The sequence below is a fragment of the Actinia tenebrosa genome, unplaced genomic scaffold, assembly GCF_029948245.1.
Source record: "Actinia tenebrosa isolate PJP-AT-01 unplaced genomic scaffold, QUT_ActTen_1.0 PGA_scaffold11__36_contigs__length_13525064, whole genome shotgun sequence".
Lineage (NCBI taxonomy): Eukaryota > Metazoa > Cnidaria > Anthozoa > Actiniaria > Actiniidae > Actinia > Actinia tenebrosa.
The window spans coordinates 11,586,936-11,607,081 of record NW_028292571.1 but is presented as its reverse complement, the minus strand read 5'-3'; the positions used below and the strand labels follow the sequence as shown (position 1 = coordinate 11,607,081).

General features: G+C 39.1%; 1 protein-coding gene and 1 pseudogene across 2 annotated transcripts in view; one reads left to right on the top strand and one right to left on the bottom strand.

The window, feature by feature from the left end:
• Positions 1-20,146, bottom strand: part of LOC148912569 (uncharacterized) — a 74,017-nt pseudogene that overhangs the window by 29,653 nt on the left and 24,218 nt on the right. The gene's annotated exons all lie outside the window — the stretch shown is intronic.
• Positions 14,823-19,425, top strand: LOC148912571 (uncharacterized). Its single transcript, XM_089027289.1, has 4 exons — positions 14,823-15,261; positions 15,372-15,508; positions 15,901-16,881; positions 17,017-19,425. The coding sequence occupies exons 1-4, from the start codon at positions 14,847-14,849 to the stop codon at positions 19,039-19,041; spliced, it is 3,558 nt and encodes a 1,185-aa protein (XP_088883415.1). The 5' UTR covers positions 14,823-14,846; the 3' UTR covers positions 19,042-19,425.

Below are 20,146 nucleotides of genomic sequence, written 5' to 3'. Positions count from 1 at the left end.
TGATCAAAATCATCCAACACTTGCTACTACATTGAATAAGATAGGATCGAACCTCCGCGATCTAAGCAAGCATGAAGAAGCACAGAAATGTCTCGAGAGAGCATTGACTATTGAAGAGATGGCGTATGTTTAAAATCATCCAACACTTGCTATTACATTGAGTAATGTAGGATCGGACCTCCGTGATCTGGGCAAGTATGAAGAAGCGCAGAAATGTCACTAGAGATCATTGACTATTCAAGAGATGGGGTATGATCAAAATCATCCAACACTTGCTAATACATTGATTAATATAGGATCGAACCTCCGCGATCTAAGCAAGCATGAAGAAGCACAGAAATGTCTCGAGAGAGCATTGACTATTGAAAAGATGGCGTATGATCAAAATCATCCAACACTTGCTTCTACATTGATTAATCCAGGAACGAGCCACCGAGATCTGGGCAAGTATGAAGAAACGCAGAAATGTCTTTTGAGAGCATTGACTATTCAAGAGATGACGTATGATCAAAATCATCCAACACTTGCTACTACATTGAGTAATCTAGGATTGAACCTAATTGATCTGGGCAAGTACGAAGAATCGCAGAAATATCTCGAGAGAGCTTTGACTATTAAAGAGATGGCGTATGATCAAAATCATCCAACACTTGCTACTACATTGATTAATCTAGGATTGAACCTCCGTCATCTGGGCAAGGTTGAAGAAGCGCAGAAATGTCTTTTGAGAGCATTGATTATTCAAGAGATGGGGTATGATCAAAATCATCCAACACTTGCTACTACATTGAGTAATCTAGGATCGATTCTCCTTGATATGTGCAAGTATGAAGAATCGCAGAAATGTCTCGAGAGAGCATTGACTATTCAAGAGATGGGGTATGATCAAAATCATCCAACACTTACTACTACATTGAATAATCTAGGATCGAACCTCCGCGATCTGGACAAGCATGAAGAAGCGCACAAATGTCTCGAGAGAGCATTGACTATTCAAGAGATGGCGTATGATAAAAATCATCCAACACTCTCTACTACATCGAGTAATCTAGGATTGAAGCTCCGTCATCTGGGCAATAATGAGGAAGCACAGATAGGTCTCGAGAGAGCATTGACTATTGAGGAGATGGCGTATGATCAAAATCATCCAACACTTGCTATTACATTGAGTAATCTAGGATCGATTCTCCGTCATCTGGGCAAGTACGAAGAATCACAGAAAAGTCTCGAGAGGGCATTGACTATTAAAGAGATGGCGTATGATCAAAATCATCCAACACTTGCTACTACATTGAGTAATCTAGGATCGATTCTCCGTCATCTGGGCACGTATGAAGAAGCACAGAAATGTCTGGAGAGAGCATTGACTATTGAGGAGATGGCGTATGATCAAAATCATCCAACACTTGCTACTACATTGAGTAATCTAGGATCGATTCTCCGTCATCTGGGCAAGTATGAAGAATCGCAGAAATATCTCGAGAGAGCTTTGACTATTCAAGAGATGGCGTATATTTAAAATCATCCAACACTTGCTATTACATTGAGTAAGCTAGGATCGAACCTCCGTTATCTGGGCAAGTATAAAGAAGCGCATAAAAGTCACTAGAGAGCATTGACTATTCAAGAGATGGCGTATGTTTAAAATCATCCAACACTTGCTACTACATTGAGTAATCTAGGATCGAGCCACCGAGATCTGGACAAGTATAAAGAATCTCATGAATGTCTTTGGAGATCATTGACTATTCAAGACATGGCGTATGATCAAAATCATCCAACACATGCTACTACATTGAGTAATCTAGGATCGATTCTCTTTAATCTGGGCAAGTACGAAGAAGCGCAGAAATGTCTCGAGAGAGCATTGACTATTCAAGAGATGGGTTATGATCAAAATCATCCAACACTTGCTAATACATTGATTAATATAGGATCGAACCTCCGCGATCTAAGCAAGCATGAAGAAGCACAGAAATGTCTCGAGAGAGCATTGACTATTGAAAAGATGGCGTATGATCAAAATCATCCAACACTTGCTACTACATTGATTAATCCAGGAACGAGCCACCGAGATCTGGGCAAGTATGAAGAAACGCAGAAATGTCTTTTGAGAGCATTGACTATTCAAGAGATGACGTATGATCAAAATCATCCAACACTTGCTACTACATTGAGTAATCTAGGATTGAACCTAATTGATCTGGGCAAGTACGAAGAATCGCAGAAATATCTCGAGAGAGCTTTGACTATTAAAGAGATGGCGTATGATCAAAATCATCCAACACTTGCTACTACATTGATTAATCTAGGATTGAACCTCCGTCATCTGGGCTAGTATGAAGAAGCGCAGAAATGTCTTTTGAGAGCATTGATTATTCAAGAGATGGCGTATGATCAAAATCATCCAACACTTGCTACTACATTGAGTAATCTAGGATCGATTCTCCTTGATATGTGCAAGTATGAAGAATCGCAGAAATATCTCGAGAGAGCATTGACTACTAAAGAGATGGCGTATGATCAAAATCATCCAACACTTGCTACTACATTGAATAATCTAGGATTGAGCTTTCGTGATCTGGGCAAGTATGAAGAAGCGCAGAAGTGTCTCGAGAGAGCATTGACTATTCAAGAGATGGCGTATGATCAAAATCATCCAACACTTGCTACTATATTGAGTAATCTAGGATTGAACCTCCGCGATCTAGGCAAGCATGAAGAAGCACAGAAATGTCTCGAGAGAGCATTGACTATTCAAGAGATGGGGTATGATCAAAATCATCCAACACTTGCTACTACATTGAGTAATCTAGGATTGAACCTCAGCGATCTGGGCAAGCATGAAGAAGCACAGAATTGTCTCGAGAGAGCATTGATTATTAAAGAGATGGCGTATGATCAAAGTCGTCCAACACTTGCTACTACATTGAGTAATCTAGGATTGAACCTTCGTGATCTGGGCAAGGTTGAAGAAGCGCAGAAATGTCTCGAGAGAGCACTGACTATTCAAGAGATGGCGTATGATCAAAATCATCCAACACTTGCTACTACATTGAGTAATCTAGGATCGATTCTCCGTGATCTGGGCAAGTATGAAGAATCGCAGAAATATCTCGAGAGAGCTTTGACTATTCAAGAGATGGCGTATGTTTAAAATCATCCAACACTTGCTATTACTTTGAGTAATGTAGGATCGAACCTCCGTGATCTGGGCAAGTATAAAGAAGCGCATCAAAGTCACTAGAGAGCATTGACTATTGAAGAGATGGCGTATGTTTAAAATCATCCAACACTTGCTACTACATTGAGTAATCTAGGATCGAGCCACCGAGATCTGGACAAGTATAAAGAATCTCATGAATGTCTTTTGAGATCATTGACTATTCAAGACATGGCGTATGATCAAAATCATCCAACACATGCTACTACATTGAGTAATCTAGGATCGATTCTCTTTAATCTGGAAAAGTACGAAGAAGCGCAGAAATGTCTCGAGAGAGCATTGACTATTGAAGAGATGGCGTATGATCAAAATCATCCAACACTTGCTACTACATTGATTAATCCAGGAACGAGCCACCGAGATCTGGGCAAGTATGAAGAAACGCAGAAATGTCTTTTGAGAGCATTGACTATTCAAGAGATGACGTATGATTAAAATCATCCAACACTTGCTACTACATTGAGTAATCTAGGATTGAACCTAATTGATCTGGGCAAGTACGAAGAATCGCAGAAATATCTCGAGAGAGCTTTGACTATTAAAGAGATGGCGTATGATCAAAATCATCCAACACTTGCTACTACATTGATTAATCTAGGATTGAACCTCCGTCATCTGGGCTAGTATGAAGAAGCGCAGAAATGTCTGTTGAGAGCATTGATTATTCAAGAGATGGCGTATGATCAAAATCATCCAACACTTGCTACTACATTGAGTAATCTAGGATCGATTCTCCTTGATATGTGCAAGTATGAAGAATCGCAGAAATATCTCGAGAGAGCATTGACTATTCAAGAGATGGCGTATGATCAAAATCATCCAACACTTGCTACTACATTGAATAATCTAGGATTGAGCTTTCGTGATCTGGGCAAGTATGAAGAAGCGCAGAAGTGTCTCGAGAGAGCATTGACTAATCAAGAGATGGCGTATGATCAAAATCATCCAACACTTGCTACTATATTGAGTAATCTAGGATTGAACTTCCGCGATCTAGGCAAGCATGAAGAAGCACAGAAATGTCTCGAGAGAGCATTGACTATTCAAGAGATGGCGTATGATCAAAATCATCCAACACTTGCTACTACATTGATTAAGATAGGATCGAACCTCCGCGATCTAAGCAAGCATGAAGAAGCACAGAATTGTCTCGAGAGAGCATTGACTATTGAAGAGATGGCGTATGTTTAAAATCATCCAACACTTGCTATTACATTGAGTAATGTAGGATCGGACCTCCGTGATCTTGGCAAGTATGAAGAAGCGCAGAAATGTCACTAGAGATCATTGACTATTCAAGACATGGCGTATGATCAAAATCATCCAACACTCTCTACTACATCGAGTAATCTAGGATCGATTCTTTTTAATCTGGGCAAGTATGAAGAAGCGCAGAAATGTCTCGAGAGAGCATTGACTTTTCAAGAGATGGATTATGATCAAAATCATCTAACACTTTCTACTACATTGAATAATCTAGGATCGAACCTCCGCGATCTGGACAAGCATGAAGAAGCGCACAAATGTCTCTAGAGAGCATTGACTATTCAAGAGATGGCGTATGATAAAAATCATCCAACACTCTCTACTACATCGAGTAATCTAGGATTGAAGCTCCGTCATCTGGGCAATAATGAGGAAGCACAGATAGGTCTCGAGAGAGCATTGACTATTCAGGAGATGGCGTATGATCAAAATCATCCAACACTTGCTATTACATTGAGTAATCTAGGATCGATTCTCCGTCATCTGGGCAAGTACGAAGAATAACAGAAAAGTCTCGAGAGGGCATTGACTATTAAAGAGATGGCGTATGATCAAAATCATCCAACACTTGCTACTACATTGAGTAATCTAGGATCGATTCTCCGTCATCTGGGCAAGTACGAAGAATCACAGAAAAGTCTCGAGAGAGCATTGACTATTAAAGAGATGGCGTATGATCAAAATCATCGAAGACTTGCTACTACATTGAGTAATCTAGGATCGATTCTCCGTCATCTGGGCAAGTATGAAGAATCGCAGAAATATCTCGAGAGAGCTTTGACTATTCAAGAGATGGCGTATATTTAAAATCATCCAACACTTGCTATTACATTGAGTAAGCTAGGATCGAACCTCCGTGATCTGGGCAAGTATAAAGAAGCGCATTAAAGTCACTAGAGAGCATTGACTATTCAAGAGATGGCGTATGTTTAAAATCATCCAACACTTGCTACTACATTGAGTAATCTAGGATTGAACCTAATTGATCTGGGCAAGAACGAAGAATCGCAGAAGTGTCTCGAGAGAGCATTGACTATTCAAGAGATGGCGTATGATCAAAATCATCCAACACTTGCTACTATATTGAGTAATCTAGGATTGAACCTCCGCGATCTAGGCAAGCATGAAGAAGCACAGAAATGTCTCGAGAGACCATTGACTATTCAAGAGATGGCGTATGATCAAATTCATCCAACACTTGCTACTACATTGAGTAATCTAGGATTGAACCTCAGCGATCTGGGCAAGCATGAAGAAGCACAGAATTTTCTCGAGAGGGCATTGATTATTAAAGAGATGGCGTATGATCAAAGTCGTCCAACACTTGCTACTACATTGAGTAATCTAGGATTGAACCTTCGTGATCTGGGCAAGTTTGAAGAAGCGCAGAAATGTCTCGAGAGAGCACTGACTATTCAAGAGATGGCGTATGATCAAAATTATCCAACACTTGCTACTACATTGAGTAATCTAGGATCGATTCTCCGTCATCTGGGCAAGTATGAAGAATCGCAGAAATATCTCGAGAGAGCTTTGACTATTCAAGAGATGGCGTATGTTTAAAATCATCCAACACTTGCTATTACTTTGAGTAATGTAGGATCGAACCTCCGTGATCTGGGCAAGTATAAAGAAGCGCATAAAAGTCACTAGAGAGCATTGACTATTCAAGAGATGGCGTATGTTTAAAATCATCGAACACTTGCTACTACATTGAGTAATCTAGGATCGAGCCACCGAGATCTGGACAAGTATAAAGAATCTCATGAATGTCTTTTGAGATCATTGACTATTCAAGACATGGCGTATGATCAAAATCATCCAACACATGCTACTACATTGAGTAATCTAGGATCGATTCTCTTTAATCTGGAAAAGTACGAAGAAGCGCAGAAATGTCTCGAGAGAGCATTGACTATTGAAGAGATGGCGTATGATCAAAATCATCCAACACTTGCTACTACATTGATTAATCCAGGAACGAGCCACCGAGATCTGGGCAAGTATGAAGAAACGCAGAAATGTCTTTTGAGAGCATTGACTATTCAAGAGATGACGTATGATTAAAATCATCCAACACTTGCTACTACATTGAGTAATCTAGGATTGAACCTAATTGATCTGGGCAAGTACGAAGAATCGCAGAAATATCTCGAGAGAGCTTTGACTATTAAAGAGATGGCGTATGATCAAAATCATCCAACACTTGCTACTACATTGATTAATCTAGGATTGAACCTCCGTCATCTGGGCTAGTATGAAGAAGCGCAGAAATGTCTTTTGAGAGCATTGATTATTCAAGAGATGGCGTATGATCAAAATCATCCAACACTTGCTACTACATTGAGTAATCTAGGATCGATTCTCCTTGATATGTGCAAGTATGAAGAATCGCAGAAATTACTCGAGAGAGCATTGACTATTCAAGAGATGGCGTATGATCAAAATCATCCAACACTTGCTACTACATCGAGTAATCTAGGATTGAGCTTTCGTGATCTGGGCAAGTATGAAGAAGCGCAGAAGTGTCTGGAGAGAGCATTGACTAATCAAGAGATGGCGTATGATCAAAATCATCCAACACTTGCTACTATATTGAGTAATCTAGGATTGAACCTCCGCGATCTAGGCAAGCATGAAGAAGCACAGAAATGTCTCGAGAGAGCATTGACTATTCAAGAGATGGCGTATGATCAAAATCATCCAACACTTGCTACTACATTGATTAAGCTAGGATCGAACCTCCGTGATCTTTGCAAGTATGAAGAAGCCCAGAATTGTCTCGAGAGAGCATTGACTATTGAAGAGATGGCGTATGTTTAAAATCATCCAACACTTGCTATTACATTGAGTAATGTAGGATCGGACCTCCGTGATCTTGGCAAGTATGAAGAAGCGCAGAAATGTCACTAGAGATCATTGACTATTCAAGACATGGCGTATGATCAAAATCATCCAACACTCTCTACTACATCGAGTAATCTAGGATCGATTCTTTTTAATCTGGGCAAGTATGAAGAAGCGCAGAAATGTCTCGAGAGAGCATTGACTTTTCAAGAGATGGATTATGATCAAAATCATCCAACACTTACTACTACATTGAATAATCTAGGATCGAACCTCCGCGATCTGGACAAGCATGAAGAAGCGCACAAATGTCTCGAGAGAGCATTGACTATTCAAGAGATGGCGTATGATAAAAATCATCCAACACTCTCTACTACATCGAGTAATCTAGGATTGAAGCTCCGTCATCTGGGCAATAATGAGGAAGCACAGATAGGTCGCGAGAGAGCATTGACTATTCAGGAGATGGCGTATGATCAAAATCATCCAACACTTGCTAATACATTGAGTAATCTAGGATCGAAACTCCGTCATCTGGGCAAGTACGAAGAATAACAGAAAAGTCTCGAGAGGGCATTGACTATTAAAGAGATGGCGTATGATCAAAATCATCCAACACTTGCTACTACATTGAGTAATCTAGGATCGATTCTCCGTCATCTGGGCAAGTACGAAGAATCACAGAAAAGTCTCGAGAGAGCATTGACTATTGAAAAGATGGCGTATGATCAAAATCATCCAACACTTGCTACTACATTGATTAATCCAGGATCGAGCCACCGAGATCTGGGCAAGTATGAAGAATCGCAGAAATGTCTTTTGAGAGCATTGACTATTCAAGAGATGACGTATGATCAAAATCATCCAACACTTGCTACTACATTGAGTAAGCTAGGATCGAACCTAATTGATCTGGGCAAGTACGAAGAATCGCAGAAATATCTCGAGAGAGCTTTGACTATTAAAGAGATGGCGTATGATCAAAATCATCCAACACTTGCTACTACATTGATTAATCTAGGATTGAACCTCCGTCATCTGGGCTAGTATGAAGAAGCGCAGAAATGTCTTTTGAGAGCATTGATTATTCCAAAGATGGCGTATGATCAAAATCATCCAACACTTGCTACTACATTGAGTAATCTAGGATCGAACCTCCGCGATCTAAGCAAGCATGAAGAAGCACCGAAATGTCTCGAGAGAGCATTGACTATTGAAGAGATGGCGTATGTTTAAAATCATCCAACACTTGCTATTACATTGAGTAATGTAGGATCGGACCTCCGTGATCTGGGCAAGTATGAAGAAGCGCAGAAATGTCACTAGAGATCATTGACTATTCAAGACATGGCGTATGATCAAAATCATCCAACACTCTCTACTACATCGAGTAATCTAGGATCGATTCTTTTTAATCTGGGCAAGTATGAAGAAGCGCAGAAATGACTCGAGAGAGCATTGACTTTTCAAGAGATGGATTATGATCAAAATCATCCAACACTTACTACTACATTGAATAATCTAGGATCGAACCTCCGCGATCTGGACAAGCATGAAGAAGCGCACAAATGTCTCGAGAGAGCATTGACTATTCAAGAGATGGCGTATGATAAAAATTATCCAACACTCTCTACTACATCGAGTAATCTAGGATTGAAGCTCCGTCATCTGGGCAATAATGAGGAAGCACAGATAGGTCTCGAGAGAGCATTGACTATTGAGGAGATGGCGTATGATCAAAATCATCCAACACTTGCTATTACATTGAGTAATCTAGGATCGATTCTCCGTCATCTGGGCAAGTACGAAGAATCACAGAAAAGTCTCGAGAGGGCATTGACTATTAAAGAGATGGCGTATGATCAAAATCATCCAACACTTGCTACTACATTGAGTAATCTAGGATCGATTCTCCGTCATCTGGGCAAGTACGAAGAATCACAGAAAAGTCTCGAGAGAGCATTGACTATTAAAGAGATGGCGTATGATCAAAATCATCCAACACTTGCTACTACATTGAGTAATCTAGGATCGATTCTCCGTCATCTGGGCAAGTATGAAGAATCGCAGAAATATCTCGAGAGAGCTTTGACTATTCAAGAGATGGCGTATATTTAAAATCATCCAACACTTGCTATTACATTGAGTAAGCTAGGATCGAACCTCCGTGATCTGGGCAAGTATAAAGAAGCGCATAAAAGTCACTAGAGAGCATTGACTATTCAAGAGATGGCGTATGTTTAAAATCATCCAACACTTGCTACTACATTGAGTAAATCTAGGATCGAGCCACCGAGATCTGGACAAGTATAAAGAATCTCATGAATGTCTTTTGAGATCATTGACTATTCAAGACATGGCGTATGATCAAAATCATCCAACACATGCTACTACATTGAGTAATCTAGGATCGATTCTCTTTAATCTGGGCACGTACGAAGAAGCGCAGAAATGTCTCGAGAGAGCATTGACTATTCAAGAGATGGGGTATGATCAAAATCATCCAACACTTGCTAATACATTGATTAATATAGGATCGAACCTCCGCGATCTAAGCAAGCATGAAGAAGCACAGAAATGTCTTTTGAGAGCATTGACTATTCAAGAGATGACGTATGATCAAAATCATCCAACACTTGCTACTACATTGAGTAATCTAGGATTGAACCTAATTGATCTGGGCAAGTACGAAGAATCGCAGAAATATCTCGAGAGAGCTTTGACTATTAAAGAGATGGCGTATGATCAAAATCATCCAACACTTGCTACTACATTGATTAATCTAGGATTGAACCTCCGTCATCTGGGCTAGTATGAAGAAGCGCAGAAATGTCTTTTGAGAGCATTGATTATTCAAGAGATGGCGTATGATCAAAATCATCCAACACTTGCTACTACATTGAGTAATCTAGGATCGATTCTCTTTAATCTGGGCAAGTACGAAGAATCACAGAAAAGTCTCGAGAGAGCATTGACTATTAAAGAGATGGCGTATGATCAAAATCATCCAACACTTGCTACTACATTGAGTAATCTAGGATCGATTCTCCGTCATCTGGGCAAGTATGAAGAATCGCAGAAATATCTCGAGAGAGCTTTGACTATTCAAGAGATGGCGTATGTTTAAAATCTTCCAACACTTGCTATTACTTTGAGTAATGTAGGATCGAACCTCCGTGATCTGGGCAAGTATAAAGAAGCGCATCAAAGTCACTAGAGAGCATTGACTATTGAAGAGATGGCGTATGTTTAAAATCATCCAACACTTGCTACTACATTGAGTAATCTAGGATCGAGCCACCGAGATCTGGACAAGTATAAAGAATCTCATGAATGTCTTTTGAGATCATTGACTATTCAAGACATGGCGTATGATCAAAATCATCCAACACATGCTACTACATTGAGTAATCTAGGATCGATTCTCTTTAATCCTGAAAAGTACGAAGAAGCGCAGAAATGTCTCGAAAGAGCATTGACTATTGAAGAGATGGCGTATGATCAAAATCATCCAACACTTGCTACTACATTGATTAATCTAGGAACGAGCCACCGAGATCTGGGCAAGTATGAAAAAACGCAGAAATGTCTTTTGAGAGCATTGACTATTCAAGAGATGACGTATGATTAAAATCATCCAACACTTGCTACTACATTGAATAATCTAGGATCGATTCTCCTTGATATGTGCAAGTATGAAGAATCGCAGAAATATCTCGAGAGAGCATTGACTATTAAAGAGATGGCGTAGGATCAAAATCATCCAACACTTGCTACTACATTGAATAATCTAGGATTGAGCTTTCGTGATCTGGGCAAGTATGAAGAGGCGCAGAAGTGTCTCGAGAGAGCATTGACTATTCAAGAAATGGCGTATGATCAAAATCATCCAACACTTGCTACTATATTGAGTAATCTAGGATTGAACCTCCGCGATCTAGGCAAGCATGAAGAAGCACAGAAATGTCTCGAGAGACCATTGACTATTCAAGAGATGGCGTATGATCAAAATCATCCAACACTTGCTACTACATTGAGTAATCTAGGATATAACCTCAGCGATCTGGGCAAGCATGAAGAAGCACAGAATTGTCTCGAGAGAGCATTGACTATTACAGAGATGGCGTATGATGAAAGTCGTCCAACACTTGCTACTACATTGAGTAATCTAGGATTGAACCTTCGTGATCTGGGCAAGGTTGAAGAAGCGCAGAAATGTCTCGAGAGAGCACTGACTAATCAAGAGATGGCGTATGATCAAAATCATCCAACACTTGCTACTACATTGAGTAATCTAGGATCGATTCTCCGTCTTCTGGGCAAGTACGAAGAATCACAGAAAAGTCTCGAAAGAGCATTGACTATTAAAGAGATGGCGTATGATCAAAATCATCCAACACTTGCTACTACATTGAGTAATCTAGGATCGATTCTCCGTCATCTGGTCAAGTATGAAGAATCGCAGAAATATCTCGAGAGAGCTTTGACTATTAAAGAGATGGCGTATGATCAAAATCATCCAACACTTGCTACTACATTGATTAATCTAGGATTGAACCTTCGTGATATGGGCAAGTATAAAGAAGCGCAGAAATGTCACTAGAGAGCATTGACTATTCAAGAGATGGCGTATGATCAAAATCATACAACACATGCTACTACATTGAGTAATCTAGGATCGATTCTCTTTAATCTGGTCAAGTATGAAGAATCGCAGAAATATCTCGAGAGAGCTTTGACTATTAAAGAGATGGCGTATGTTTAAAATCATCCAACACTTGCTATTACATTAAGTAATCTAGGATCGAACCTCCGTGATATGGGCAAGTATAAAGAAGAGCAGAAATGTCACTACAGAGCATTGACTATTCAAGAGATGGCGTATGTTTAAAATCATCCAACACTTGCTACTACATTGAGTAATCTAGGATCGAGCCACCGAGATCTGGGCAAGTATGAAGAATTTCATCAATGTCTTTTGAGATCATTGACTATTCAAGACATGGCGTATGATCAAAATCATCCAACACATGCTACTACATTGAGTAATCTAGGATCGATTCTCTTTAATCTGGTCAAGTACGAAGAAGCGCAGAAATGTCTCGAGAGAGCATTGACTATTCAAGAGATGGGGTATGATCAAAATCATCCAACACTTGCGACTACATTGATTAATATAGGATCGAACCTCCGCGATCTAAGCAAGCATGAAGAAGCACAGAAATGTCTCGAGAGAGCATTGACTATTGAAGAGATGGCGTATGATCAAAATCATCCAACACTTGCTACTACATTGATTAATCCAGGAACGAGCCACCGAGATCTGGGCAAGTATGAAGAAGCGCAGAAATATCTTTTGAGAGCATTGATTATTCAAGAGATGGCGTATGTTTAAAATCATCCAACACTTGCTATTACATTGAGTAATGTAGGATCGAACCTCCGTGATCTGGGCAAGTATAAAGAAGCGCATAAAAGTCACTAGAGAGCATTGACTATTGAAGAGATGGCGTATGTTTAAAATCATCCAACACTTGCTACTACATTGAGTAATCTAGGATCGAGCCACCGAGATCTGGACAAGTATAAAGAATCTCATGAATGTCTTTTGAGATCATTGACTATTCAAGACATGGCGTATGATCAAAATCATCCAACACTTGCTACTACATTGGGTAATCTAGGATCGATTCTCTTTAATCTGGAAAAGTACGAAGAAGCGCAGAAATGTCTCGAGAGAGCATTGACTATTTAAGAGATGGGGTATGATCAAAATCATCCAACACTTGCTAATACATTGATTAATATAGGATCGAACCTCCGCGATCTAAGCAAGCATGAAGAAGCAAAGGAATTTCTCGAGAGAGCATTGACTATTGAAGAGATGGCGTATGATCAAAATCATCCAACACTTGCTACTACATTGATTAATCCAGGAACGAGCCACCGAGATCTGGGCAAGTATGAAGAAACGCAGAAATGTCTTTTGAGAGCATTGACTATTCAAGAGATGACGTATGATCAAAATCATCCAACACTTGCTACTTCATTGAGTAATCTAGGATTGAACCTAATTGATCTGGGCAAGTACGAAGAATCGCAGAAATATTTCGAGAGAGCTTTGACTATTAAAGAGATGGCGTATGATCAAAATCATCCAACACTTGCTACTACATTGAGTAATCTAGGATTGAACCTAATTGATCTGGGCAAGTACGAAGAATCGCAGAAATATCTCGAGAGAGCTTTGACTATTGAAGAGATGGCGTATGATCAAAATCATCCAACACTTGCTACTACATTGAGTAATCTAGGATTGAACCTCCATGATCTAGGCAAGTATGAAGAAGCGCAGAAATGTCTCGAGAGAGCATTGACTATTAAGAGGGGATGTCAGCAAAAATCGAACAATTTTGAAATTTTGTGGCAACGGTCGAAAAATCGATTTCGCTCATATTCTAACCTTAGGTAGACCTTATTCTAACTAGAACCACTATGTAGTTTGTTTTTAAAAATATCGCTTATTTTACGAGAAAAACGAGGAAATTGATTTTTGCGGATTTCAGCCTTTTGACGGCGGAAAGAAATCGACTACTTCAGAGCCTTCGCGTCGCAAAGAAAAGTAATTCAGACATATAAAACCATTATAATCTTATCAATTGGTATCTAAACTTGTTTTAGGAAAATGTTCAGCTATCTCAGTTTCCTTTTTCAAGACGAAAAAAAAATTTTTTTGACCCATACATTTTACAATACCAAGAGTATAGAAAGTTTAAAAAAATATTTTGGTATGTGCTATATAAAATAATGGGCTAAAATTTGGGCTAGTTAAAGTTAAGATGCTATATAATCTCATTCCACTGAAATTTGGTTGGGTAAATTATTTATCGCGTAAATAAAAAGCTTGAAATTCTTAAAAAATTCAGCGATTTCTCTGTCGGCAAAGATCAGTCGATTTCAATAGTTCTGCACAAACAACGCAATAAATCCGAGTTTGTTCGTTTTTCGAGCAATAATCTAAAGCAAAAATACTTTAAAAGGCCTAAGTTATTATTTTTAAGATAACGAAGAATCTTTTGAGGCTCAGATTCAAACACGCTTTGCTATTTGCGACTGAGAAGTGGACTGAGTATTGTAAGCAAACTTGAATAACTAACAAAGTGTCTAACGATTACAGTAGGGATTGCTCACCATATTTTCGGATTACTTCAGACTATTCTGCTTTAACCGTTGAATATTATTTATAGTTAGGTGAAGAATAAGTAGTCGTTCTATTTTTCTTGCTCCTACCATGATAAATTGGGAAAGGACGGTAATCCGAGATGTAAACATGTAATCCACAATGCATGCCGCTTAAAACAATACACGTCACCAGTGACACCAAACTGACAGTGACATCTGATTCTAGTTATGCATGTTGTTTTCCACTGCTAGATAGAATAGAAATACAATAACAAAAATTCAGATGCGAGTTGGTGTTGTTGCTTAAGGTGCTTGTAAACATAAAATGGAAGCTAGTTGCTCTTTTAAATCTTTGGTTGGAGGAAGCTGTGGGTTCGATCCAAAGGACAGGAAACGAGATACTACCATAATCCCTTTATTGGCCTGCAGAAAGGAGATTTTCGACCACAAGACCGCCTTTGCGTTCTCTGGCCCCGAAAATGAAGTTGACTTGATCTTGAGTCGGGCAGCCATATTTGTTTGTCCAAATGATGTTGATACGTGGTCAATATGTCCATTCCATCGTTCAAAATTAGGATTGGGATGGACAAGAGGTTGCAATACAAGGTGCAGAGTACCTGTTGAAATATCTAAGCATCAAAAGACCAAAGGAAAATGGCCGAGATTTGAAAGAGGAATAGGAAAATCCGATTCGTCTATGATATTAAATAAGACTGGCGTATTCCTACAAGTAGGTTCAGGTCAGTAACAAGTTTGCATTCCTAATGATCCTCGAGGTTTGATTTGCGCATTTTTTCTTTCTATGAAATACTTTTATAGTAATAAAAATGTTTCTTTCATTTACTTGTAGGAATGTGCATAAATTGCAGAAAAACTCTTAAACAACTCGAAGACTCCGATCCACAGACTCCGGTCACCACCAGCGCCTCCCAAAAACAGGAACTGGATGAACAGAGGATTGTTGAGCAAATAAGTAATTTGTCGCTGGTAAATATCTTTTCTCCTTGAAAACTGAAGGAATGCTTTTATTACTAAAATAAATTATTTTTGTGCGTTAGTGCTGTTTTCAAAACCCTTGGTTATTTTATATTTGTTTATTTGTTAGTCGGTTTGGTAATCAGATTAAATTAGTAAAGGCGGCGCGAGTGGCGGCGGATTGGTATAATATGAAAAAGTGTGGAGCGGGAAATGGGAAGGGGAGTGGGAAGGGAAGGGAGAGGAAGTGGGAAACTCTGAAAATCAACAAAACGTTAATGCGTATTTTACATGTTTTTGTGGGTCGGGAATTTACGTATTCTACCGATAAATGAAATCAGAATTAGAAGTGCGTTCATTTTCTTATATTTTTTTAAATTATTTTTTCTGTTAAATAATTTTAGGACGAAAAGGAGGAGGTGACGTTTAATCCAAAGTTCTCCACGCCTACAAGTCTGTATCAACCAAGCGAATCTTCTTACTTATCCGTCACTGTGGAAGAAATGGAGGTTGTTCCTTCCCCAAAAGAAAAATTGAATGCCTTCCTTTGTTCACGGGACATTAGCTCTATTCGTCATTCTCTTTCGTTGCCATGGGAACAAACATCAGAGCGCACAAAGCGTTTTCATATCCGGAAAACGCAACAGGTTGTAGATGCATGCCTGAAGGAGATTGCTCCTGAAGATTCTGAAATGCTATTTTCTGCATTGAAAGAAACGAAGTCTAATAAATGTAGTGTTGATAACTCCCTTATGGAGGCTTTATCTGAATGCTACAATAACAGCAGTTCTTGGAGCACCCGCAGACAGATATTATCCATCATGGCGGACAAATTGAGTTTTAAAGAGCTTCGCAGGTGGATACCTAGTTTGACAAGATATCGCTTCAATCTTGCAAGACACCACCTTTTACTCCACGGCAGAGGGGCAGTTTTACCTTCCACTAAGAACACGCGAATGTACGTTCAACCAGAAAAGCTTGAGCACTTCATTATATTCATTACCAGCTCACATATTGTACAAGATTTGCCATTTGGCGAGAAAACGCTTAAGTTATCGTCACAAACAGAAATCAGGATCCCAAATGTTATACGATCTTTGATACCTGAGCAAATTATTTGTCAGTACCAAAGCTATTGTCAAGAGACAGGTTTCAAACCAATGAGTCGTAGTTCGTTATGCAGAGTTCTCAGCGTATGTTCAGCTTCAATACGCAAATCTTTACAGGGCTTAGACAACTTTTCAGCACTTGGAGCAAAAGCCTTTGATGATCTTGAAGAGTTGGTTGAAAAGCTTGGAGACACTTACGGGAATGGGCTTACTTGGGCGAAGGAAATAAAGCAGAATCTCAAACTAGCAAAGCGTTACTTCAAAGGCGACTATAAGGTAAACTAAATGTTCACTTTCAGTTATTCTGCAACAATTCATTATTGAAAGCGCACGCTGCAGTAAAATCCCAAGCTCCAAACCAATGAGCATCATGAAATACATGCATAATATCGTTATAATGTTTTGTTGAAGGTTCACGTTACCAAAAGCTCAAAAGTTGCAGATCATTGCAGAACGCACGCCCTAAGTTATCCAAGTGAAGATGACCACATGGTTGACTGTGACCACGAGCATGACCTGAAATGCGATAGATGTAACTTATTTCCTGTAACTCTGAAAGAAATAAAATGCGTAGTAGAAAGCACTAGATGCACCTTGGAAGATAAAGGAGAAATGGAGTTCTTGATCTCCCAGTCCGCGCAGAACATCGAGGCCTGGAAGTCCCATCTTTTACGATCAATTAATCAAGATCAAGCAAGGCAAGAAATTATTAAAGATTTAAGAAAGGAGGCAGTGCTTTTAGTTTCCGACTGGGCAATGAAGTTTTTGCCAAGAAAGTTCCGAGAAAGCCAGCAAGACTGGTTTGGTAAGCGCGGGATCCCCTGGCACATAACTGTTGCCATGACCAAAACAGATGAAGGAGAAATGAAAATGTTGACGTTTGTACATATATTTGAAAGCTGCATTCAGGACAGTCCTGCTGTTCTGGCTATTTTTGACGACGTTCTACAGCAACTTAAGAGCATCACTTCTGACATTACCTCTCTTTACCTCAGACAAGATAATGCCGGATGTTATCATTCTGCATCGACAATCCTTGGCATTTATCAGGTTGCATCACAAAATGACTTTAATCTAGTGCGCATTGATTTCTCAGACCCGCAGGGCGGCAAAGGCGCATGCGATAGAAAGGCTGCAACTATCAAGAATCATATGAAGAAGTATTTAAACTCAGGACATGATATAGATACTGCTCAACAAATGAAGTGTGCTATGGAGTCATTTGGAGGAATCCCTGGGGTAAGAGTAACACTGTGCGGCGCTCAAGCTTCTCCAGACTTATCAGAAAAATGGGAAGGTGTGAGCTTTATTAACAACATCGCTTACAGCAATGAAGGAATTACAGTTTGGAGGGCTTATGAAATTGGTGCTGGCAAATTTATGCCTTGGAGTAGCTTTAATCTGCCCAACAAATTGCCAAAGCTCAACAAGATTCCAGATTATGAAGTATCAAAGGTTACCTTTCTTTCCATCAAAGCAAGAAAAATGCCGACAAAAAAACCCGCTCTTAAAGCTGAGTCACTGCAGAAGGTAAAAAAAGTTAAGGATAATGATGATGATGATGATGACGATGATGATAATGATGATGATGTCAACTTAACAGAAGATAACCAAGACGAAGATAGTGAGGGCGCGAAAATTGGTCGAGATGACGAAAATGCGTTATTCTTTTGCCCCGAAGAAGGCTGTATTATGTCTTTTCAGAGATATTCTTCTCTCGAAAAGCATATTGATTATGGAAGCCACAAATATGTTCTTGAGCATGAAACTCTGTATGACAGAGCTATGATTATGTACGCTACAAAGCTAGAGCATGGTGCTACTGACGTTCCTCAGATAGATGGGGACACTACCGTCAATCTAGATCATGATCAAGTGCTTCCTAAAGGATGGGCACTAAAATCAGCAGCAAAACGAAGAAGATTTAATGAAGCACAGAAAAACTATCTAACCGATATTTTTGAAAACGGAGAATCAACTGGAAGGAAGGCCAATCCTGCAGCTGTGGCCCAGACCATGAGAAGGGCCAAAAACAAAGATGGCTCAAGTATGTTCAATAAGAATGAATATCTTACGTCGCAACAAATTGCAGGCTTTTTCTCGCGTTTGGCAAGAAAAAAGAAGCTAGGCTCAGCTGATGACGAAGACAACGATGAAATGAAGAAAAATGAGGAAAACAAAGAAAAAGAATCGTTTCATGTAATGAATGAAGTAATGGAACTGGTTTCTGCACAACATCCAATCATGTTTGATCATTACAATATCTGCGAAATGGCATCCAAATCCAAGCTATCATCTTTTTCAATCCAAATGCTTCAGGAAATCTGTGCCTCCTTCGAGCTTGAGACGTCTCACATTAAGACAAGACGCAAGAAGCCATACTTACATCTCCTGCAAGAATTAGTCAACACCTGTATTTGCAGTGCGAGAACCTGAACATCTCTTATGGAAAATACAGCGATTTCCACGTTTATTTTGAAACGTTCGCTAATTAGCACGTTTGAAGTGTCAGACAGTCTGTCTCTCTTGAAGGTAAAGTTTGTTAGTTTATCCTCAGTTACCTAGGAAATTCATCTCAAAAATATGAAACACACGACGATATCTTATAATCAGATGTCACTGTCAGTTTGGTGTCACTGGTGACGTGTATTGTTTTAAGCGGCATGCATTGTGGATTACATGTTTACATCTCAGATTACCTTCCTTTCCCAATTTATCATGGTAGGAGCAAGAAAAATAGAACGACTACTTATTCTTCACCTAACTATAAATAATATTCAACGGTTAAAGCAGAATAGTCTGAAGTAATCCGAAAATATGGTGAGCAATCCCTACTGTAATCGTTAGACACTTTGTTAGTTATTCAAGTTTGCTTACAATACTCAGTCCACTTCTCAGTCGCGAATAGCAAAGCGTGTTTGAATCTGAGCCTCAAAAGATTCTTCGTTATCTTAAAAATAATAACTTAGGCCTTTTAAAGTATTTTTGCTTTAGATTATTGCTCGAAAAACGAACAAACTCGGATTTATTGCGTTGTTTGTGCAGAACTATTGAAATCGACTGATCTTTGCCGACAGAGAAATCGCTGAATTTTTTAAGAATTTCAAGCTTTTTATTTACGCGATAAATAATTTACCCAACCAAATTTCAGTGGAATAAGATTATATAGCATCTTAACTTTAACTAGCCCAAATTTTAGCCCATTATTTTATATAGCACATACCAAAATATTTTTTTAAACTTTCTATACTCTTGGTATTGTAAAATGTATGGGTCGAAAAAAATTTTTTTTCGTCTTGAAAAAGGAAACTGAGATAGCTGAACATTTTCCTAAAACAAGTTTAGATACCAATTGATAAGATTATAATGGTTTTATATGTCTGAATTACTTTTCTTTGCGACGCGAAGGCTCTGAAGTAGTCGATTTCTTTCCGCCGTCAAAAGGCTGAAATCCGCAAAAATCAATTTCCTCGTTTTTCTCGTAAAATAAGCGATATTTTTAAAAACAAACTACATAGTGGTTCTAGTTAGAATAAGGTCT

Bases quoted from the DNA above. Each gene is read 5' to 3' on its own strand.
- LOC148912571 (XM_089027289.1), top strand. From the start codon at position 14,847: ATGGAAGCTAGTTGCTCTTTTAAATCTTTGGTTGGAGGAAGCTGTGGG. The intron at 15,509-15,900 runs GTAAATATCTTT...AAATAATTTTAG, and splicing joins AAATAAGTAATTTGTCGCTG to GACGAAAAGGAGGAGGTGAC. The intron at 16,882-17,016 runs GTAAACTAAATG...GTTTTGTTGAAG, and splicing joins ACTTCAAAGGCGACTATAAG to GTTCACGTTACCAAAAGCTC.